At 37.1% G+C, this 25,238-nt stretch overlaps 1 protein-coding gene across 1 annotated transcript in view; it reads right to left on the bottom strand.

The window, feature by feature from the left end:
* Positions 1–25,238, bottom strand: part of LRP2 (LDL receptor related protein 2) — a 181,232-nt gene that overhangs the window by 89,193 nt on the left and 66,801 nt on the right. Inside the window, exons 12-27 of the mRNA XM_087819423.1 lie at positions 24,697–24,920; positions 23,409–23,615; positions 20,371–20,573; positions 18,375–18,515; positions 16,729–16,932; positions 14,946–15,138; positions 12,980–13,105; positions 12,029–12,159; positions 9,575–9,712; positions 8,914–9,195; positions 7,469–7,711; positions 6,214–6,333; positions 5,993–6,109; positions 3,243–3,620; positions 1,790–2,038; positions 698–909 (exon numbers count right to left, since the gene is read on the bottom strand). Of these exons, the coding sequence (XP_087675549.1) occupies positions 698–909; positions 1,790–2,038; positions 3,243–3,620; positions 5,993–6,109; positions 6,214–6,333; positions 7,469–7,711; positions 8,914–9,195; positions 9,575–9,712; positions 12,029–12,159; positions 12,980–13,105; positions 14,946–15,138; positions 16,729–16,932; positions 18,375–18,515; positions 20,371–20,573; positions 23,409–23,615; positions 24,697–24,920 (3,168 nt within the window). The remainder of the gene's footprint in view (positions 1–697; positions 910–1,789; positions 2,039–3,242; positions 3,621–5,992; positions 6,110–6,213; positions 6,334–7,468; positions 7,712–8,913; positions 9,196–9,574; positions 9,713–12,028; positions 12,160–12,979; positions 13,106–14,945; positions 15,139–16,728; positions 16,933–18,374; positions 18,516–20,370; positions 20,574–23,408; positions 23,616–24,696; positions 24,921–25,238) is intronic.

Genomic DNA, 25,238 nt, shown 5'->3' with positions numbered 1-25,238 from the left:
TGATTGATTGATTATGAGCATTATAAATTGTCTTCCCATGTAGCTAATCACCTAATCAACACTATGTTTTTATAGGGAAAATATACAAGGTTTTGTAGAACTGAATACTCTAGGATGATTCTGTGGTTGAATTAGTGTGTAGTCTCATTTTCGTTTCAAAGCGTTTTCAATTAACAAAAGCTCTATCCATTCACTAAATTGTCAACCCTATGAAACTTTATATTTATAATGCCCAGATGCCAAAAGTAAAATCTTTATTAAGTGCCAATGATTACAAAATAAAGTTCTAAGGAGCAGAGGAAATATAACCATCAAGGGTCAAGAAATAAAATTGGGAGATGGATTGAGAAACATAATTAAATTAAAACTAAGAAAAGCAACCCCTTAACTCCCTTGCATTTTCTTCTGCTCTCATATATCAGAAAAAAATTGCAAAGGAAACCACATAGACTTTGAAGCCTCTGCATCATGTGACCTAGAATTCAGAGGAATGGATCTGCCTTCAGAGGCCATAGTCTTATCTAAAACACCCATAGATTTGGAGTTACAAATCTCCAGGCCTCTTGGGTACAATGTGGCCCAAAGGGGAATATGAGAGCTGCCTAGGTTGCAGTAGGGCCTTTCTCACTGGGGAGTAAGCAAATAGACCCAAGACAGGGGAATTAGTCATGCCACAGGTCAGTAGAAAGGCACTTACTACTTTTCTGTCTGTTCCATTTTGAAATGCACTCCAGATTTTCCCCTCAGTTCCATCAGACCAAAAGACACGACCACTGACGGAATCAAAATCAACAGCTACAATGTGAGAGCCATCCTCGATAAGTGCATAGATATTGTGTATCTGGGAGGTAATATTGTCAGCAACAATTTGGTTCTGACTTGCCACAAGTAACAGAAGACTTTCAGATGCTGTCCAAGAAGAAAATGCAAAAATGTCAGTGATTCTGGGAGAAAACAAAGCTAAAGCATCTCAAATATTTCATGTAATACTTTTGGTAACAAAGGAAGATGTAATTCCAAAGTATAGTAATGGGAAAAAACAAAAATATCTATGAGAATGATTTTTAATCATTTTGTTCCTTGCCTGAATAGTTAGCTGATTTTCATGAGAATTTAAAATAAGCTTTCTCTGAAATATTTTTCTTGTATATTTGAGTTATATTGTCTAAATATCAGTCAGGAGTGAACTATAGTTGCATTCTTCCTCTTACTATAGTTACCTTTGTACTTTCCTTATCTTCTTTTCTGGATTGTAGGCTTCTTGATAGCAGGAATCATGTCTTCAATATTGCTATTTTTCCCAAGGCATTCAGCTGTGTCAGAGACTTCTAATTACCTCCTAATATCCCCTCTACTTTGTTTTAGTCTCCTTTATTTGGTCATTGAAAGCAGCTGAACTAATATCTTAATACATAGTATAATCACTTTCACATAGTAGAAACTGAATTAATATTAAGTAAATTGAATTCATTAATCTCATTATATAAAGATACTTAAACACAGAAATCATTTTTAAATAATATCCAAAAAATTGATATTATTCTAAATAATTTTAAAAATCATTTTCTACCTGTATGTTTTAACCTCTATTTTCCAAAGTACAACAAAATCCTTATGTATTATAACTCATTTCATCCTCACAAGAAACTGAACTTTAAAGAGGTTATGTAATCCATCCATTTGACTCCTGATCAACATGGCCAAATGTCTACATGCAATGTTTGATCTTAAGCTCTGGGGTATGTTGTTAACTGGCTGGAGTTCATTCACTTTCAAGTTTAGTCATTACCTGTAACTTTGCAAGTCTTCCCATCAGTGTCTAACATGTATTCTTTATCACACCAGCACCGGAAAGAACCTCTCGTATTGTAACAATGCTGGCTACAGAAGCCTGGAATGTCACATTCATCTATGTCTTCACAGGTCTTAGAATCATTGGCAAGCAGGTATCCCTCTGGACATATGCACTGAGCCCCAAAGGGCCCTTGAACACACTGGTGAGTACAACCAGCATTTAAATTTGAGCAGCTCTCCTGGTCTAGAATTAAAAAAGAGAATCAGAAAGGGGAAAAGTGAGGAATCTTTGCTTCTTTCGTTCACTCTGCTGTAAATATTTGTCATATTGTCTCAGGCCACCTTCAGCATAATACCCAGGTAAGAGCTAAGTGCAACATTCACTTGGATGAACTCCACAGGCTAGTCAGTGTCTGCTCTGATAGGCCTAAGGATTTATTACCCTTCACATCCACTGGACTTGGACCATTTTCTTCATTACAACTCTCTATTATAATTCCATTTAGTGCAATGACAGAAACTCGGGAAAATATTGTTGGTATCAAGAAACACAACCACCATTGATAAAGCATGCAAAGAGACCCTAAATTGCTTCTCATTTGCCTTCTGATATTCTTCTACCTATATAGAAATAGAAGGTAAGACTTTGACATTATGAGCAAGGGCTAGTTGGTCTATGAAAGTGAACAAGTGGGAGGAAAAAGGCAACTGGAACATTAGAGGGCACAGATCCACTAACATGCCATCATTCTTTACTTTCAGGGCCAAATGGCAATGCCTGAAGCCACCCAAAGACAGCTCACATGCCTGGGGATGAAAATGCCCTCTATTTCCACGTAACTTATTATAAGAGTCAGGATACAAAACATGCACTAGAAGGGGAAGTAAGTCAAACTGATTAGAACATTTTCAGCACAAATACAACACATAAAATCATAAAAATAAAAAATACTTTGTGATCATACCTGGCTGGGGTTCATCTGAGAGTGAGCATTGATTAAAGAGGAAAGAAAGAAAGGACAGTAGTTAGGATTACATGCCAATCACAGAATTTTAATCTCAGCAAACACAAATCCCCAGACCTCATTTGTTTTGTGGCAAGTTCTGATTGAAATTAGAAAATATTAAAGTTAGAAAAACTTATGAGCACATTACCAACAGAACCAATTTAATTTGACAATCTAACAGCCTCATTTAGTCTTAGTTTTTAAAAACAATGATATAAAAGAAGTAAAAACACAGAACCAAGTGCAAAGGGTTTAATGAGAAATATTATCCAGTGATGATTTATTTGAATCATGATGGCTATCCCTACACAGATTTTGAACTCAGAGGGGAGCTGAAATCCTTTCCTTAAAAGCTACATGGTGATTATGACAATGGTGATGCACAGCAGGCCACTGGTCAGAATAAATTCATGGCCAGTAAACTATGGTCAGGAAACTTACTGCAAAGTGGGGACTCATCTGTCCCATTGGGGCAGTCAGAGATGCCATCACATACTGCACTCAGATTCACACAGATGCTATGGCCAGGGCATTGCCATTGCCAACTGGGACAGTAAAAGGCTTGAGTAGGGCAGTCCTTCTCATCACTCATATCCCTGCAGTCATTGTCCCCGTCGCAGACCCACTCTCTGTAGATGCAGTTTCCATTGTCACAATGGAAATGAGATGGAGAGCAGGTCTTGAGCACACAGCCATTGTGCTCATCAGATCCATGGATGCAGTCTGGATGCCCATCACACTCCCAGTTCCCCGGGATGCAGAGACCATCTGATTGGCACTGAAATTCATCTGGATGGCACATACCAGGAGGCCTGGTTGCTAAAAAAAAAAAAAAGCATGGGGAAAACAGGCTTGTGAATGCAATTTATAATCCCTTTTATGTAATCCCTAGAGGAAATGATTTTGGGTCAATGGTAGGCTTATAATAATGACTATGGCAAAATAAATATTAAAACATAAAATGATACATATAGTGTCTTCTCCAACATTGTGGCAGATAGGCATCTTTATGTGTCTGATCAATTGATCTGACAACAAAGAACATGATACACAACTCTTGAATAGAAGTCGAGTCAAAAGCACATTCTAGTTCCTGCATTTCTTATGTTCATTCAATTACAGAATAAAGCATAAAATGTACCTGTCTCTCTTTTTTTTTTTAAATATATCTTTATTGATTTCAGAGAGAGGAAAGGAGAGGAAGAGAGAGAGATAGAAACATCAATGATGAGAGAATCATTGATCAGCTGCAGCCCGCAACCCGGACATGTGCCCTGACCGGGAATCGAACCCCGATCGCCTGGATCCTAGGCCGCTGCTCAACCGCTGAGCCACACCCAGCTGCACTGTACCTGTCTCTTTATTAAAAGAATCATTGGAGCATTTCAATTGAGTTTAATTATCTATGGTTATTTTGAATATCATACATTTGGATGTTATAATTGTTCCTCAAATGAGCTGTATCCAATGAAACCAGCACACATTAAGTAAACAAATGGTGACAGTAAGCCCTTAATTCTTTGCAAATTTCCACTGTTCATCAAGCAGTCTTTGAGAGATAAATAAGAACTATCTCCCTATTTCACAGAAGTAAGTCCTAACTTCCTCACTCCACCAGGGACCTAGTAAGGCAACAGCAAGTCATTGATACCTGGAAGTTTAACCTCAGATCACCACAAAAGTCTATATTTTCAATGTGAAACAGGAAAATTAATGATTACGAATTTCTAGGTATGATACACACCTACAAAGTATGTAAGCATTTTATTTAACTTTGCTTTTTATCCATAGATTTAAACACTTCTTTTCTGATTGGGCAGATTTGATAGAAACCTACTTTTTATGTTCCAAATACCAATACAGTGGTACCTCGGTTTTCAAATGTAATCCATTCAGGAAGACCTTTCGGGTTCTGAAATGTTCAAAAACCGAGGGATCAACAGCCAACAGCGAAGCCTCAGGATCTTGCCCTCAGCAGAAGCCTTGTGGCATGTTCAACTTCTGAGGCGTGTTCGAAAACTGAAGCATTTCCTTCTGGGTTTACAACGTCTGTAACCCGAAATGTTTGTCAACGGGGACATTGGAAAACCGAGTTACCACTGTACTCAGCGAGGCCAGTGTGGGTCAGCAGTTAAGCATCAAGCTATGACCCAGGAGATCAAGGTTTGATTCCCGGTCAGGGCACATGCCTGGATTTCAGGCTTGATCCCCGGGGTGGGGTGGGGGGGCGCTTGATCCCTGGGTCCCGGGGGGGGGGGGGGGGCAGCCGATCAATGACTTTCTTATCATTGATGTTTCTACCTATCTCTCTCCCTCTCCTTTCCTCTTTCTGAGATCAATAAAATACCATTATTCAAACAAATGACCACTTCACGGAAAACATTTTACAAGTTTAAAATCCATGTAACACAAAATGTAGGCAATAATAAATCCTGTTCATTATAGGTTTCTAGCTTTTGAACATTTAGGTCCATCAGATTTATATTCCACAAAGTTCTCCTTGAATCCTCTGAGTAAAAGGAATTTCTTTTCTCTGACCCTCCAAAGAATTTTATCTGTATCATTTTAAAGGCCCTTGTAACTGTCCACCTTGCTTTAATTGTTTCTTACATTCTATAATTTCTCTTTCCAGATTCTAAGGACAAATACCATATATAATATCTTAGCAGAGATTCAACCAATAACAGCTGAAAGAATGAATTCATTAGAGTCAATATCTAATTCTGCTCCATACCATACCCATACCATCATTTTACCTCCACGTTGAGATTTAAAAGAATCAATTAAGGTGATGGGAAAAGTAAAATAAAATAAAATTTTAAAAAATAATAAAATAAATAAAAATATTTTTTATTTACTATGTCTCAAAAATTTTAAACACACTAATTTGGGATGTCCTAGTTAAAATTAATAGTAAGAACAAAAATATCTAAGAAATATTTAACCTACCTAGGAAATTATTTAAAAGTGCCCACTTACACAATCACTTACTTCACAAAGTATAAGTCATTATTTGGTAATGCCTTGGCAACTTTATTATACGTTTAATAATGCATTCCTTTGATAATACTTTGTAATTCAGACTATCTTTCCTCCAGTTTGTCTGAGTTAGAGAAAATCTATAGCAATATCAATGCTGGTAAAATGAAATGATTTCTTCATCTGAAACATTCTGGGTGAATGGTACTTACGACAGTCTTTCTCATCAGAGTGGTCACTGCAGTCAAAAACACCATCACAATGATATGTGTTGCTAATACACTTATCCTCACTGGCACATTTGAATTGAGAAGCAGTGCAATTAATTACTAAGAATGAAAGAGAAAAGCATTAGAAATCAGCTCAATGAGAAAATGACTAAACACTGGTATTTTTCTAAACAGCATGAACAAAAATAAAGCAATCCACTTACCACAACCGTTCTCATCAGATCCATCAACACAGTCCTTGTCCCCATCACAGACATAAAACAGGTCAATACACCGATGGTCAGGGCAATGAAACTGACTAGGTTGGCAGGTTGCTGTAAAGTCTAATGTCATCCAAAAACAAAAACAAATAACAGTTTATTTCTTGTCCAGTGGGTATTAGAGCCAAACTGAAAAATGCTAAAGAAATAGGTGAGTTATCTCAATTGTACATGTGTTCAAAATTCCTTCAAATCAGCCACATTGCCAAAGTCAGCCCAGCAAAAACACAAAATTAGGACAGTTTGGGAGAACATTAATAAAAAGATTATGGGCAAAGTCAAAAGCAGTGATTAGACCCTGAAAAACAGGCCAAACTTAGAAAGTAAGCATCATGGACTACACTTCACGAACACTAGAGCAAGTCTAGGACAACACCAAAGCTAATGGAACCTAGCGAGGCAGAGTGGTTAGCATGGCCTGCATGCCTAGTAGCAAAGGTGTATAGACAAATCATAGTAACTGGATTTAATCCAGGGTCTAAGCAGAACAATTCTAAAAACCAGGGTCCTACTTTGCTGAAAAGACACAGCCTTAGAATCAGGTGTGCTGGCTGCCCCATCCAGCAATGAAGTTGTATTAACCATAGACTCATAAAATGTGAAAGCCAGAAAGGAGCTTAAAGCTCATCTACTCCAGAAGGAAAATGACTTGCCTAGTCATGCAGCCAAAACCAAAACTTAGTCCAGGGAAATTTACTCCACCTTAAATTATTATTGCAGACATGAAAACAAACAACATAAAGAAAACTAGAACGGGTATGATAAAAAGCAGGTGGATAAGACTGATGATATGTAAATGTTCTGTGCTTCTTTATTCTACTGCCTTTTTGCCTGTGTCAAATAAAAAGAAAAACAAGAGCCAAATGTCTGGACATGTTTATATGATTTGGAAAAAAACAAATTTGTTTTAAATATCAGAATAGTTAGTTGAGGGATTTTTTTCAGTTTCTATCTGGACATTAGACATCAGAGACAGTCCTCACTTTGCTTCCCAAAAACTCAATATTTAGTAGGACTCTAAGCTACCCATGTTTGCTCTTATAGCCTATTGATACAAGGACCAACAGATGGAATAACAGTGGCTAAGATACAATGAAAATTGTGTGAGGCTTAGAGGAAAGTATGCTAGGCCTACTGATTGTTCAAATCTATTGACTAAGATGATCAATCAACCAAGAGAAATCCATTCAAAACTTACTGCAGTCCTTTTCATCAGATCCATCCCCACAATCATTATCTGTGTCACAGAGCCAGTTCCTTGAGATACAGAGGTTATTATCACAGGTGAAGAAAGATGCAGGGCAGGAAATGTGTGGCCGGGTGGGGCAGTTCTGCTCATCACTGCCATCCACACAGTCATTGTGCCTGTCACAGCGCCACTGTGCAGGGATGCACTCTCCCCCATGGCCACAGGTGAACGCTGAAGGTGCACAGGAATTATCTACAACAGAAACAAACTGGTCATGATGACATTTGTTTTTACAGCCTTTTAAATGGTTCTTACCTTGTAAAGGCGCAATTCGTCTCCTTTTTCAAGGAGCATGATACAAAATAAGGAGAAATTGCAAGTCATTCAAGTCCTCCTCCTCATTATCATCATCATCACCATTGTCTGGCAGCTACTTAGCAATTATCATAAACCAGACACTTTTCTACATGCTTTTTCTTTCTTTCTTTCTCTTAATCATCAGAAGAATACTGTGAGATACACATAATTATCTGCATTTTACAGATGAGGAAACTGAGGCTTTGAGAGCTTTAGGAATCTGCCCAGGATTAAAACTGTCGGTGTGACTGTAAGGCCCATCCTTTACTTTTAAGCTTACTTCCTCCAATAACAATTTCAACCTTGGTCTACAGAAACCTTGAAAGTGTGTCATTTGAAAAATGCAAATAAAATATTTGGGGGAAATCTGCACCTTTAGAAAGAGGAAAGTAATACACAAAAGGAAAAAAATTAAGAAGTTTCAGAAAAATGTACAATTGGGCATTTTTATTTTCAAATCTGTTACTCTTCTTTTTCTCTAAAAAGACAGGTTATTATTACTATTCATCTCACCTTGTTAGAGATTTCTGAGATTTCTTCTGTCCTTTATCTTTTATTTTTTAATGGAATACTTTTGTATTCTGAAATAGCATTTATTAGACTCCAAAATATATAAACTAGATTACCATAAACAGAAGAATACAAAGATGAAGACCACCATTTCACCCCTAATTCATTTTACACCAAAGTCCTCCTCCTCATTATCATCATCACCACCATTTACACCAAAGGAGGGTGGGGAGGAGTATAGGCCAAGAGATTTTCAAAAGCTATTATTGGTAGTACCAATTCTGTGATACCATTCTCTCAGATACTAAGGATTATGTATCTAGTTTGTTTTGATTTAACTTTTTCAGGAGCTTGACAAAATGTAATGACTCTGCATTGGTCCAAACAGTCAGTGTCAAAAAGATACTTTATTGAAGATAGTCCAAATCAATGTGAGAAATCATTTATAACATTATCTATGAATGATATTTATTGTCTAGCTTCCTAAAATCTGAAACTTTAAAGGATACTTTTTCCCATAGAGATAACCCAAGCTTTTTTTTAAAGCCCACCTCTCTCTGTTCATCTCCAGTGTATAAGCTACTTACTAAATGTGCCACATAGATGTTCATCGCTGTTATCATGACAGTCATCAATTCCATCACAGCGGTAGTAGCTGGGCACACATCTGCCGTTGGTGCATGGGAAGGAAAAGGAGCCACACTGCTCCAGGGGTGGTTCATGGGCCGGGTCTTCCATGCACGTCAAGTGATTGGAAGTCAGGCTCATTCCATAGGGACAACCACACACCCGCTGGAAATTTGGCACTGGGAAGCAGAAGTGGCTGCAGTCGCCATTCGGATGAGTGGGTCGGTTACAATAGTTAGAACCTAAAAAAGCAATGTCCTGAGATAGTGAGTTCATCACATTTCCATTACATTGATCGCAGCTGTGGTTTGTGAAGAAAAACAAATGGAAAAGAAAACTTTTGAGACCAATATTAAAAAGTAGCTCCCTCTTGGAAATCAACCTATCAAATATAACATTCAATATAAAAACAGAGAAGTGCTAAAATGTATTTTTTCCAGGAATGCTTTTAGAGTTAGCAGAGTTGAACAGAGATTTTTAAGTCCTACAGTACTAAACTATCTGGGTGACAGGAATATAAAACTATCAGGATCTATATTTAATAATAAGTCCTTAAAGAAAAAAGGAGCTACCATATTAAATAAATATATCCATATAAAAGAGCTTGGCAATCTCACTCACCAATCTGGATATTGTCATCATATGATTTCACATGCATTATATTACTGATGCCACTTCTGATAACTGTCATGTCTCCACCATCTGTTTTCCTGACTCGAACAATAGCACCCAGTCTCCAGTCAGTAAAAAATACATAATCTAAGGAGAAACACAGGTGATTAGTATTTTTGTCACAGCTCACTTACAAATCACCTGAAAATACGCAATAGGTTTGTAATGCTTCTTGCAAATGTGAGAAGCTTCTCCCATAAATATCTGTAATATGTTTCTGTAATCATTTTCCATGACTTGCTACTCTGTAGAAATGACTTCCAAAAAGCTTGTATATTTAGTAGTTCTAGGGTTCATATTCAGGCAAACATGAATGGAGTATTGTGATGACATTTAATAGCAATTAGGTTTAGACGTCCATGAGTGAAAATAAAAACTAAAAAGCCTCAGGATTCATCAGGAGAACACTGAAGGGTATCTCATAAGACTCAGTTCTTATCCCAGCTATAGTTACTAACCTGATCAGTGCTGGTAGGCACATACTTAACTGTGAAGGCTCATTTTCCTAGGAAAATTAAGGCAATGGACTAAATTGTCTCTAAGCTCCCTTCCAGGTCAAAAACTCCATATTCCAAATCTTAATGAAAATATTTAAAAAGACTTTTTACAATCAATTTTAATAAAAAGCTATTGAAAATGAAAAGTACAGATCTAGTCCAAAGAACTTTCAGTATATGTTTGGGAGTCAATAAAATTATCCACAGAAGTATGCCTATAACTACAACCACATTAATGTTCCATGAAGCTCAAAATAGTAAGATAAAAGTAATGTAAGATTCTTAACATCAAAATTTTAATCATAGTCACTTTACACTAGCTATTGAAGCAGAGAAGTAAACGTACACATTTTGATAGTTTCTAAGAGAAAAAAATCAAATCAAAGTGGATTTTCTCTTTAACAATAGCTTAATTAAAAATTCCAACTCACCGGACAATGATTGAGATGTCACAAATTCTATCATTAGACCAGTTTTCCTTATCTATGGTCTAATCAATGACTCATCAGTCCCCAGACTCACTGAATATTATCTAGACTGACTGTCAATCTCAGGCCCACCACTGATGAACAGATTTTACTATACTTTAATAGGCAAGGAATCCAATAAACCTTTCAGTCCTGTGTGGTGTAACAGTCAAGCAAATCTAGCCTTTGTTTAAAAGATGCATAATTTCCACGGTGTTGAACAATAAAAGAAATTTCCATAAGACATGCATGATGAAGGGCAGTGTTGGGAAAAACTATTATTATTCATTATTATTATTATTATTATTTTGAGAATTCTGTGTTGTTCTTATGGGTTTGCACTCAAATTTTTTCATACTGATGAAACCAAAAGTCACTGAAACTGCATTTTTTATTCAATCCCAGATCATTCCAGCAGAGAGCAGAGAAAATTTAACGTTTTTATAGTGTTCCTGTGTGACAGTAAATAACGTGTGACTGACATCATTATTAAAAAGGGAGTGAATGTATGGGAGGATGAATACAATTGACATAAAAAATCTCATAAAAGCATTTCTTAAATATTTTTAAATACCATGCACTCCTCCACAGATAAACAGGCAGCAGGATGGAACATGCAATATATTTACCAGCTATTCATTCCATGCTATGTGTGTGTGTGAGAAGGTCTTTGATTTATAGGCAGTGTCCAGTTGTTGTTGTTTTTAAAGCACTGTGCTAATTATTCAGAGTAGGACATTTCAACCAGGGACATAACTAGCATTATGTGTAGGCCTTTGGTGGGTCACAGAAGGGCACTCACCCCTCTAACTGCACTAATTATAGTTTGTCAAGCAAAACTGGGGTAGATTTTAGTCTCTCCTCACCCTCTCAGCCTGGCCCTTGAAGCTACACAATCATTCACTTACATTTCTATGTGACAGAGATGTCAGTTACCCAACATTGTGACTAAAACACTTCAGTCATCTGGTGAGTATACAGTTGATGAAATATATGTAATAGTTTTTCCACAAAAATTCTGAATAGGTTCTGGCAAACATCAGAGAACAACAAAATGCTATAATAGTTACTACAAACAGCTCTTGCTGTTTTATTCTTGAAAATGATGAAGGCCATAATTTACTATTTCTTTGTTTAATATTTATATAACAGAGTACTTGGTATGTTAAATTGTACAATATGTGTATTCTACAAAGTGCTATACCCATACAAGTTGTCAATATTATTATCTAAAAGTGTCTAAAACAAAAAATATGTACTCTAAAAGTGAAATATTCAGTCAACAAACCAAGTATTTTGTCTATACATAATAGCATGTTTTAATTTTCATATTCTAAAGTGGGATTTACTAGAACTGTGAGATTGCCAAATGAGGATGAGTCTACTATTACAACTTGCAAAATATAAAAACAGCACATTTTTGTTGCTCCAAAACATACCCTGAAAGACGGTAAGTCCAAATGGATGTGTCATCTGCTGTATATGGCCCAGGACTCTTCTATCTAAACCATCAAAGGTGCTGTGCTCAATTTTATCAAATAAGGCATCTACCCAGTACAATCGTAAAGCACTAAAATAATAAAACATTTAGTTAGTTGTTATCCAGAAATTAGAAAAGCACCCTTTATAATGAGGGCATTCAGAAACCCTTCAGTTGACACATTTATTAAACAATGTTTTTAAAACTTAAATTATACTCATTAAAAATTTCATAGTTTTATGCCTCCCACTCCAGAAAGATACAGCTACTTTTATGAAGTGATTTTTCAATTAAATGTTTTAGAAAACTTGAAGTTTTATTTTCAAGTTAGGAATTTTATTTTCCTCTTTGTTAAATAAACAAGAAAAATATTGGTAGCTAATCTATGTTTGAAGGGTTAAGTATATGTCTTCCTTTTTTCCTCCTATAAACTACTTTGGCATTTCATATCTGTAAGCTTATTTACCCTGTTACCTTTTCCTATATTCCTAAATAGATCATCAATTTTGGGGGATCTATATCTTATACTTCAAAAATTCTCCCAGAGTGAGTATAGACAAGTATACATTTGATTAATTGACACCAAAGATTTCCCAGCCTCAAGATATCCCACTTCTAATGGGGCTTAGGCCTTGTCTCCTCTATATTGACCTTCATTCTGCTTCCTCTAGCAATTTCCGCAGAACATTCATGAATGCATTAGTTTTCACCCCAGCAAACACTGGCTAACTGTGTGTGTGTTTTTATGTCCCTATAGCATTGTACATCCTTCTCACATTGCCATCAATGATGTAAAAACACACGAGAGCAAGGAGTACCAGTTTCCTCACTCCATCATATTTTCACATATTGCGTCATATGTGTTCCTCAGTAAGAGGGAACTCAGCAATTCGGGATGATTCCTACTCACCCCCAATCAATGGCCAATCCATTGGGCCATCCAAGAGTAGTATTTACTATAGGCAAAAGGTTAGATCCATCACCCCATGCTCTCATAATTTTAGCAGGACGGAACCAATCAGTAAAGAATATATACCTAGAAAAAGAGGTAATAAATCAAAGATGTTAACACTGGGACATACCACATAACTTAGAGAGATTTAGCACAAACACAGATTCTCCAGGGACTTGATGCAAATAATTTCATTTTCTTTATATGCTGTTGGGCTTACACAGGGGGAGGAGGGGACCTGCTTATTAAGCAGATTTAGCATACAACTGATCTAATTCTTAATTAAAGGTTCAGTTTTCAACATATAACTAAATTCACAAGTACAAATGACATTAAATGGACATCCAGAGACTTAGAACCTACAATTGCTGTCACCAAGCAGATTCTTTAAAAAGACACAATTCAGGTTGTATTTTAAATACTCCATGTTGTTCAAATGAAATAATAAGCTACGAACAAGAAAACAGATTTTCATCTCTCCATTTCTCTCTGGACTAAACATCCTGGATCCACTACATCACCTTTCAGTTGTCTCCAAGGAATTGATAAATTTGTAGGGATGCACTTCATCCCTGATGATGAATGCATCCCAAACAACGTGACTGTTAAACATCACCTTACCCAAAGCATCTCCTTTTATTCTGAAGAGTGGCAAAAAGATAAGTCTATGGGGAGGGGGGGAATTTTTCTCTTTCATAAGAGCTTTAACAACTAAAATTAGTCTTTTCCGAAATGTGACTTCATATTATTTTAAATGAAGGAGTTATTAAGAAAGGAATTAGAGCTTTTCAAAACCAAATGCCAAAGATTTAGTTTAACATAAATTCATTAGAAAAATCAACAACTTAACTCTTTATAGGGTAATAAATTTATCAGTAGTATCAGTTTTAAAATGTTTCTTATATTTATTTCATATGAAGAAAATTAACATACAAAAGAAATACTCTAGAGTCAGCATACAGAGTTGTTAGACTGTAGGCTTTCCGGTCATACAGACCTGGAATTTGAATACTAACTGTTGCTGAAAAAGTGTGAGTCCCTGGACAAGTTACTTGAACCCTCTGAGCCTCAGATTCACTCTCTCTAAAACAGGTATTATGTATACCCCACTCACATCACAAACTACTTTTTAGATTAGCCAAGATTATACATGTACAGTTCTTACTATGTGCCCTCAGTGAACCAGGCTTTAGTGAATTATCAGTCTTTTTTATTATTATTATTGTTGCTGTTGTTGTTCCATTCAAATACAGCTGGTGCTGTGACTCGGATGGTCTTATCATTGCCTAGTGTGGCAGGATTCCAAGGAAGCCCACCCAGGACCACCTTGCAGACTCGGACCCATGCTAGGTACCAGCAGGGGCCCATTACACCCCACTGGCTCCTAGCTCTGCATCAGGTGAGCTTGGGTGAGTTTCCTTGGAATTCCAGATCTCCCTGTCTTAAAAGAGGCTAACTTCTCTAAGCTGTTTTTTCTCCAAAAAATCCTTGAGGTGGAGCTAAATGTTAAGGATTAAGAGAACCTATGCTAAAGATAAGGGTAGAGATAACTAAGAAGGGGTGGGGGATAAGTGGCTGGTTTTTAACTTTGGCTTTTCAATTGAAATTGCTTAGTTCTGCTGCATGTTCATTCCTTCCCTAATGAATCTGTGTCACATTGTTTGTTTCTCTGCAATTGTGGGGGGGGGACCTTGCTTCTGTGAAGACTGAGAAAGTGGAAACTAAGAAGTACGTTTTTTGAAGGAGATGGAGTGATTACTTAAGCCTATGTATGATGATGCTAAAGGAATAAAATTTAAGCTGATTTCCATTTATATAGTTAATCTTGTATTTGCTGAACTTGTCAAATTCCTAGGACATCACTTTTCAGTGACTTTAAAAGACACACACTTTCAAGCTCTCAGGAAAATGTGAATACACTTACCCAGCAATAGGATGAACTACGATTGCTCGTGGGTTATTTAAATTCTGGACTATCTCACGTCGTGATTTATCAGCTAGCCTCATGACACTGACGCTCCTATAGGAAAGGTCTGTCCAATAGAGGTTCTTTGAAATCCAGTCAAAAGTCAAACTTTCAACACTTTCCACCCTGTTCGCTATGAGAATTTCTTTTCCTGTAAGTTAAAATATGGACATGGATTAAACTGAGCATATTTTATACATACATTTCCCTACTATTGCATATTTAAATTTTGGTTCAGAGTTAGAGCACATTTCAGTAACATTCCAAATTCTTTTTTCTTAAAAAAAACAAACCTGTAAGTTGCTGAGCAACAGCATGAGATAAACCTAGAATCTATCCATCCCTAGGTTAGATCTCAAAGAACAGATATGATTCTAACAAATAGAACCAGGAATGGTATGGCCTAGATTTACTCCCTTGTTCAAGAAAAAAAAAATTCTCATTGCAGAACATCTGAAGAAGAGATACCTGAGTTCACATGCTCACAAACACCACCCACAGACAGCTCTGATAAGCTGACACCGCCAGGTACGACTGGGGGATATCTCTGAGGTATGACCGCCCAGCCCTCTCATCAGCAGTCTCTCATAGCCACAAAGTTGCCAAGTTTGGAAAAGACCAGCAAAGACACCAGAAAGGAAATCAGAACTAGGTACGGGAGAAAAAAAAAGACCACTTTTCTCCTTGTGAAATTTTTATGCCTTTTCTCCTCTTTCTCCTTTGCTCACCAAAGAAAACCTGAATCAGGATACACGATCTCACCTCTTTCTTTCAAAGTAAGAAAAAACAATCCTTGTGCTTTTTCCATTCATTTATTTATTCAGAAAATTGTAAAAAAAAAAAAAATCCACCAGAGTAGATTTAGAAAACATATATTGCTAACAGTATTACTAATAATAGCTTATATCAAGCACTTACTTTGAGCCAGGAACAGGCCCACATACTATTTTACAGAAGAGGAAACTGAGAGAAGTGAAACATCTTGAAAGAGTGTGGACACTGCCTTCAAGGTATTTATAATGATGCAGGAGAAAGAGGGAGGGAGGCAGTTAATCCGAGAAGCAAAAATAAAACAGTAATGGGTACTGTGATGGAGGCATGCGCAGGATGGTGTGAGTGCACACTCTCTGAATGGAGCATATGGCAAGGTGGAGAAGTTTCCCAAAGGAGGTGGTGAACTGGGGGCTGTAGGAAAGTAAAGACTTGGGGGGGGGGGGGGGAGAAAGAGATTGAGATTCTACATGTTCCAGAGCATGGCTGGAGGTTAATGAGTTAATGAAAGAAGTTTAAAGAGTGGGAGGAATCAGGGGAGGGTGGAAAAGTGAAGTGAAGTGGTTATGTTCCTGAGGCAGGAGGTCTGTGAGAAATGAAATAAAGGTGTCCGCTTAGATATATTGGTTTTGAGGTGGTTATGAGATGTCCAAAAGGCAGTTGGCATTATGAGTCTGAATCTTGGAGAGCTTGCATGGAGATTTCTATCAGCACCTGTAAGGAGCTTTCCCGGACCTTCCCTTCATTCCCTAGGTTAGGAGGGAAAACATTCAGTAAATAGCCGTATCTTAAGTCTCCCCACACTGATTTGTAATTCCTACATAGATGGCAATCAACAACATGGGAGGTCCTTTAGTAAAGGATCCTGCTTAAGAAGTGAATGCCAAGATTTACTAAGCAAATTATATTTATTAGCATAATTATTGAAAACAGACAAAACATACCATAAAAATTTTAAACCCATTCTCACCTGTGCCATCCATCTTTTGTTTATAAATCATGTCTACTGATGTGTCTGAAAAAAAGAGAGTTTTCTCCTGGGCATCAAAATCAATTCCAACAAAGAAAGAAGGGTTTCCTGTCACTGGAATCATGACATCTTCCTGGGTAGAGATGTTAAATGGGATCCCACGAACAGCCACTTCAGATGAAAAGATCAGGAATTGCTTAACAGCTGTAGGAAAAAGAACACAGAGCAGTCAGCCACAGCATGGTTCTTGCCTTCTCTGAATTCCATACAAATTACTTATCCTTCCATAAAGCACATTTTATAATTCTGAAATAAATGTAAAAATAAATCTGTAGGGAACATAGTTAGAAATAATGGAGGGAGGAAAAGAGATAAGCAGCTATAAAGGCAATACAAGTATTACAATCTTCTTTCTGAGAAATTTATCATTAAGATTTATTTATATAAAAGATGGTCCCCATGTGTTTAACTTCTAAAGCAGTGTTAACTGAACTGCATAGTAATTTCACCAAATTTCTAGAGTGAGGCTGACTTTTGCATGGAGAATACTGCCACAGTTTTTGAGGTGTCAAGACCAGTAAAAGAGAAGAATTAACAGTACACAGTAAATTATTTAGAAAGAAATAAAGGAGGGAAAGAAAGGAAGAAAGGGGCAGAATGGAGGAAATAGGAAAGGAGTGATGATTAAAGTCAAAGGAGACAGTGACAGTATGTCAGGAAATCAGAAAGAGATGAAGGTTATATATCCAAGACATCAAAAAAAAAATGCAGAAGGAGCTTAAAATCAAAATTATTGAACAATGTACTGTTGATATAATAGTTTAGAAACACATGGTTTTTTAAATGAAGGTGATTTTTATCTGAATCTGGGATTACCTACAAAGTTACCAAATGTGTCTGCATTCGAATGAGAGAATTTACTAAACCAGAAGCAGCACCATCTGGGGAGCAAGAATTTATCCAAAGCATAACAAGGAGAGTTGTCAAAGTGAAAATAAGAGCAACAAATGTTGTAGGAGTACATTCAGTCAGCAGCTGAGGCAGAAGCAATGGCTCAATTATGAACAGATGTGTAGGTAACCAAAGAGGAAGAAAGGAAGTCCTTACGGTAAGAATGAAACCCAGAGTATAGAAACAGATATAAAGGGAAAATTTTAACTGAAAATAGAAAAACTAGATGAGGAAATGAGCCACCCCAATAAGAACAGGTGGGATCAAGATGTGGTTACCTGACTCAAAGCGGCATATGTCTAGGAGAGAGGAGTAAGAGCAATGGGAGGTGCTTCCCATTAAAGTTAAGGTTAACATCTGAAGTGGAAAAGGTATACATAGGAAAGAACTCAAAACGAAATCCCATGGAATTTCAAAAGCATAGTTAAAAAGGCAGACAAAGATTTCAGGAAGGAGACAAAGGGGAGAGGGAGCTCCAGGAAACCCTAGATGTGGAATTAAAGGCAAGTCCCAAGAGGCAGAAATGTAGTGCTTCAAACACAGCTCTGCGTAGAAAGGGGAGTAGTGCCTACTGAGGAAGACGCCCTGTGGGTTACAGAAAGTAAAAGCATATGACAAGGAACTGGCCCGACTCCAAGAACAGCATCTATCCCTGTGCCACCTTCCAGAAAGACGGCCCAAAGCCGACGTCTTACCAGCGCAGCGGTGGCCATCCGCATCCAGGTTGAAGCCAAAGGTGCACTTGCAGCGGTAGCCCAGGCCGCCGTTGTCGGTTCTGTGACTGAGGACGCAGACCTGCTCACAGCCCCCATTGTTATCTCCGCAGGGATTGCTAGCTGGAGGGAAAATGCACACGGTGAAATCTCAGTTAGAAACCTATCGTTATCCCAGACATGGGAAGCAGCTTTTGACTCTGTAGATGAAATAGAATAATGGGTTTAAAATTCTGAGACATCACTGCTGGTTGCTACTGCATACACCCGCCTCTGGATGCGCTGGCCCTCCCTCTCAACTTCGTCACTTCTCTCCCATCTCTTCTCAAACTGGTGGTGGCAAAAACTGAGATTCCTGCAACTGGATAATTTAGGAGGTTCTTTTCCCCCAATAATTGTGCCTGCTAGCCTCAATGATTAGAAAATAACTGCACACACCCCCCAAAAAATAACCTTAAATGCTATTTTACTATTCATAAGATGTAACTATAACTCACTGGATGCTTACTCTGTAAGTAAACCGTTACAATCAATGACTCTAAGAGGTAAGCAGTAGTACCCCAGTTCTACAGAAGAGGAAACCAAGTTTCCAAAAGATAGAACAGCTTGCCCAAGATTTTTCAGTGGCCAACTAGCTATATCAAATTCAGCTTACTGTAAACCCCTGTAAGTCTGCAATGCAAACCAGTTTACACTTCCAAAAACCACCCGCAAACACAGTGACCTCAGGAAGTTCACGGTACGCAATGCAGCCACAGCTAAAAATGCTATATGTGCTTTTGAAATTGTCCTCTTGGCCTGTGACTTATTCTTTAAACTAGTCTTTTGACAGTCTCAGGTGGATTGATTTGGAGGAACAATAGCCAGGCATCATTCAGAGGCAAATAATAGAAATAAGTTGGACAATAAAATTGGGTGATATTTTTGGTCAAGGGCTCATGAACTGACTGTCCCAAATAGAGATTTCCAAAATGTTTTCAGATACAGTATATATTTTCATATAAAGCATATGTTTTCCCAGGATGACTACATTGAAGATTATTCATCTGAAAGTTTGAGTTCTAGTGGATGGTTTCTTTAAAAAATAATAATCAGCCTATTTATAGCCTTTCTCCATCAGCCGGGTGGGATCAAAATGTGATTATCTGATTTGGAGTGGCAAGAGTGGCAACTTAGGAGAGATCAGAGACCAACCACTTAACACAAGAGTTTTAAAGTGAAATCTGTCATTCTCTGAATGACTGTTCACTAATATTACACTTTCTACCATCATAGTCTAATTTTTCGTATTTCTTTTCTTTGATGCACAACTAAATACAGAAAAGAACTGTATATAGTCCAGATAGTCATGTCAATCTAAAACCAGAAAACACAAATAAAATTTACTATAAAAGAAGACTAAATAGTGTCTAAACAAAAATATTTTTTTTAAATAAGTTACCAGCCAGACAGTAACCAAACCCAACTTGCCTATGTCAGACCTAATGCAAACCCAAAAGCAGGTGTCTTATATCTACAGCAGTGAGGAAGAAGGGAAAAATAGCTCTGACAGTGCCTAAAGTGAGCACTTAGGCATGTCACCGTCTTCTTCTGGGACTCAGTTTCCTCCACTGTAATATTAGAGGATTGAATTACAAAATTTCTCACAGTAGAATGAAGATAGTTATTTTGGTTTGATTTGTTTCCTGCTATATCCCCAGTATCTAGATAGGATCTGGCACATTGCAGGTGACAATAAATACCTGTTAAATTAATCTCTCAGTTCCCTATAGATTTAACTATGAAATATGTCAATTTCTCCAGGATGCTCAGGATCTGCAGAGCCAATTTCAGAAGATTTAACTCTCTGGATAACCCTTCATATATTTGAGAATGCCACCCAAGTCTCATGAGATTCTCTCATCATTAACTTCCATAGCTTTGAGGAAACCTTTCTTCCAAAGCCAGGACCAAACTCGGTTCCTATTGTGGGGCTTACCACTGGGCTGCCTGAGGGAGTGGTAAACAGTCACTCCAAAGGGCCTCAAGGAAGACTGGTAGTACACTTGTGGGTTGGTCTCTGTGAACTTGTTTGCCTTCATCACAGCCATCTTTGTCCAGTCCGTAAAGAACACACTATCTTCAAACAAGCTTATTCCAAAGGGATGGGGAATGAGTGAGCCCCCATGAAGCACGGTCTTCCTGTTACAAAAGATACAGAGCATGGAATTTTTTGTTTGTTTTGCTTTATTTTGATTAAAGGTGCAATTAGTTCAAATAAATGCATAAAAGGCAAAATAATTGTTACAAATATAGAATTGATAAAATACATTTTAAAATAGATATGTTTCCATCTATATTTGATAGAAGGATTTTCCTGTCTCTTGGGAAATGACCCCTGAAACTTACATTCCAGTCCCAATCCTAGACTGCTCTAGATTTTTTTGAGAAATTAATCATTTTCTCACCTGCTCTTCATTCATTTAAGGTTGCCCCACATAGAAAAGGGCCAGCCCTAGCTGGTTTGGCTCAGTGGTTAGAGCATTGGCCCGAGGACTGAAGGGTCCCAGGTTCGATTCCAGCCAAGGGCACATAACTTGGTTGCAGGCTCAATCCCCGGCTCTGGGAGCACGTGTGGAAGGCAACCAATCCATGTGTCTCTCTCACATCGATATTTCTCCCTCTCTCTCTTCCCCCCTTCCACTCTCTCCCTAAAAAAACAATGGGGGGGAAAAAAATCCTCGAGTGAGGATTGAGAAGGAAAGGAAAGGAAAGGAAAGGAAAGGAAAGGAAAGGAAAGGAAAGGAAAGGAAAGGAAAGGAAAGGAAAGGAAAGGAAAGGAAAGGAAAGGAAAGGAAAGGAAAGGAAAGGAAAGGAAAGGAAAGGAAAGGAAAGGAAAGGAAAGGAAAGGAAAGGAAAGGAAAGGAAAGGAAAGGAAAGGAAAGGAAAGGAAAGGAAAGGAAAGGAAAGGAAAGGAAAGGAAAGGAAAGGAAAGGAAAGGAAAGGAAAGGAAAGGAAAGGAAAGGAAAGGAAAGGAAAGGAAAGGAAAGGAAAGGAAAGGAAAGGAAAGGAAAGGAAAGGAAAGGAAAGGAAAGGAAAGGAAAGGAAAGGAAAGGAAAGGAAAGGAAAGGAAAGGAAAGGAAAGGAAGAAAGAAAGAAAGAAAGAAAGAAAGAAAGAAAGAAAGAAAGAAAGAAAGAAAGAAAGAAAAGGGCTAAGATGTGATGTCATCCTGAAATCCATAGGAGAAAAAGTGTAACAAGGGACTGGAAGTCTGGTAGAGTATGCCTTCTACACTGACTTCACACTGGACCACTGACCATTTCCCAGCAATTAGGGTACAGGACAGTGAGTGATCAGGTTCAACCCACAGCAAACACACAGGCCTGTTCTTGATGTCATGTTAGTGAGAGCAAAAGGCAGTACCACTTTTATGGCTCTGCTTGATGAAACTGCCAACTGATCATACTTGTAATAAAGACACAGCATGCCCAGAGTTACTTAAATGGGAAGAAAACAGAAGCAAAAGGTGCCAAGCAAGGGCAAGAAATCAACAGTGCCTGCCATGATTGCATCCACACGAATGATAATTCAGTTAGGCCATATTTTAAAAAGTGAGGTGGAAAATGACTTGAGGAAAAACTCAGTCTTTGTTTTTCTTTAGGCATAATAGGAAGACCTCTAAGAAGAATCTTAGCAGCCCCTGAAAACTGAAAAGTACAATAGAGCTCTAAGAAAAGACTTGAAGATACTAACGCTGGAAACACTATAGGAGAAAAAAAAAATGAAAGAAACCTAAGGTGGCAAGTTAGAGTACACTTTGAAACACTCAATAACGACATGGTACATTAAGATTGGAGAATGATTTTCTTTTCCAGTTAGCAAATTCCAGACCCCTGAATGCCACCTGCTGGCAAAGCAAGAGGCGATGACTTGATGAGTTCACTGTACTCACGAGCTTTATTATCTCTTTGATGTTTCTTCTCAGCCTGCAAACAGCTCAAATCTTTCGGAAACTCTATTAGTTTTTATCTTTTATGTTTCAGTTTAACCTTAGCAGAAAAATATTTGGACTATATAATATAATGCTGTGAAAGAGGTTAACTAATTTTTTTTCATTAAATTAATTCATAGTCTCACTATAGGAAACAGTTTCAGTGATAAGAAGTCATAGCCTTAATATCCAATCACTTGATTTAACCAAGTATAGACTGTTCTAAGAATATAAAACATGTTAGCAAGCTGTGATACCATCCTTACGAAAGAGATAAAGGAGAAAACAAAACTATAACATTTCTTTCATTCAGAATGCAATAAAATTAGGTCATTTGGAAAATGACCAGTTTATTTGCTGAATGCAACAGTTTATTTGCTTAAAATTTTGGTCAAAAATTTAAGACCAATTTTTGAAAATAACAAAAGGAAAGGATGTAAAATAGTTAACAATTTAACTGATTTATAGTTAGCTCTAATCAGACTAAGAAGATGAAGAAAAAAATATGCCATAGTCTATGTTCAAATATTCTGTTTAAGTATCTATGATGTATACTAGTAAAAGTACAAGTCAGAATTTCTCTTTGAAATTTGAAATATATATAAGGGCAGAGTGAAATCCAATTTATTTCCACCAGAAAATGTTGAATAAATAATAAAACATTTATTTATTAGGGGAAAGTTAGAAAGCTAAAAGGCAAAGTTATCTTTAGAAACAAACCATAAGAGACCCAGAGTATAAATATGCCTGGGTATAAACTAACTATGGAGTTAATGAAAATAATGCACTTTGTCTAAGAGTGAAAGGGGTTGGGAGGAGAAATCAATGAACAAAAGTTCTAGGTAATATTTAATGACTGCTATTATGGAACACAAGAAAAGTTAACAAAACTCAGAGCAGGTCACCATGCAAATGTCAACACAAAGGTCATTCAAGCTATAATGTCAACCAAAAACAATATTTTAATTCTGGTCCTTTGGTATGTCTCTCCGTAAATTTTATGTACTTTTCCCAAACTCATAAAGTTATAAAAAGTACTAATCACCTTTGAGTTCCATCGTAAGTTACAGTCTCAATGTAATCAAACCGGGAATCAACCCAGTAAACACGCTTTGATATCATGTCCAGAGTTATCCCAGCAGGGAATCCCAGCTTTGTTTTTACTAAATCTTTACGGTTACTGCCATCCATGAAAGCCCTTTCCACTGTAGGCCCCCCAGAAAGGCTCTCCAAATCTGAGAAAAATAAATAACTATAAAAGAAAAACAAAAGATGAGTCAGTTATTTAACAAGTTTACCAGGAAATACATTTTTTAATTTTGTTTGGATCAATGGAAATTTTCTCCAGCTGATTAGAAAGCTATGAGGGTATCAAATAGCAAGAAATTAAAAAGTATTAAAAATCAGAGGCTAAGAAGGTCAATCAGGAGGGGCAACAACTCCAAATAGCAACTATTAAAATGCACTAATACAGCAGCCTAAAACTTAATATCCACCCTCCTAACTTTCTCCCCTGACCCCTGGTTCTTTCACTTCCCTTTTTTACACCCAGGAAAACTTACAAATACATTTTAAAATAGCTATAAAGTCATTTTCCTCCTTAATTCCCCATTCTAAGGCATAGCCTAGAGAACATAGCCATTTTCACGGAAGAACAGCTGATACAAAGTAGAAATGAACAATGACCGTTCACCAACGCTTTAGTAGCTGGAAGTTTATTCAAGGGTCCTAAGGCTCAACTGGGAGAACCTGAGAAAAAGCTAAGTTTTCGATAACTGTTTTCAAATGTGGAGATCAGGAAAATTTGAATTTACACCTGGAGAAAAGTAAGCATTATCATTCTTGCTGGGTTGGTTCACACTGAACAACTTGTAATGAGGTATTAGCATTGACATCTCAACTCCAGCCTGTCAGAAGAAAGCACTAAAAGGGAGAGTTCCAATCTTATTTCCCCAATTTAAAAAACTCTACAGCTAACTCATGCTAGAGTGATCATCTTAATAACAGTGAAACAAAAGTAATATCTAGTTGTAACAATATTATTAGATTGAGTCAGAACACAGGTGAATACGGCAAATATTAAGAATAAAATTCATACCCCAAAAATTCACACATTTTTAGTACACCAGTGTGTTTGGATTACATATCCTCAAGTGAGAATATATTTAGCCAACTCCTTAAAAGCTTCTGTGAACAGAAACATAAACATGGGTTCTAGAGCACAGAGCCTAAAATAAATCAGAATTAACCCTCAAACCAATGGATGTTTTATGTATAAGGACAGAGATAAAACTCCAAAAATACTGTAATCAGTATGTTTTCATATCACTTACCCCACAGTTGGGTCAAGGGCAATTCCTCTAGGATGCCCCAAGTTTTCAGTAATAAGAATAACTCGGTGGCTTCCATTCAAATTGGCCATATCTATGCGGTTGACCTTGGTCTCCACCATATAAAGTTTATTATTAATCCAGTCCACAGCCAGATTCTCTGGATCATCAATAGAAACATTGAGAATTTCTTGGATATCTAAACCATTAATATTAACTGAAAAAACCTGAAAGAAAAACCCAGATTATTATACTTCTTAAAAATTTTATGCAACTTAGTTGAATTAGAATTTTATTAATGGTTCAAGGAAATGTAAGAGGGAGGAATAAAATGTAATAACTCTTTAGGAGTCTCTAAAATTTATGTTTTAAAAATCACAACTACATTACTCAAAGTTGAAGTTAAATCCATCACACTTTCCAAAAAAGACAGTATAATGAAAATTTGGCTGTTAGACAAAATACTGTCAATATCTGTTACCCAATCCTCAATTATGATTCCATTTAGAAGATGCAGGTAAAATCTGATTTTTATCATACGGGAA

Source organism: Miniopterus natalensis, chromosome 8 (genome assembly GCF_054644295.1).
Source record: "Miniopterus natalensis isolate mMinNat1 chromosome 8, mMinNat1.hap1, whole genome shotgun sequence".
NCBI classification, from domain to species: domain Eukaryota; kingdom Metazoa; phylum Chordata; class Mammalia; order Chiroptera; family Miniopteridae; genus Miniopterus; species Miniopterus natalensis.
This window is presented reverse-complemented; position numbering and strand designations above follow the sequence as displayed.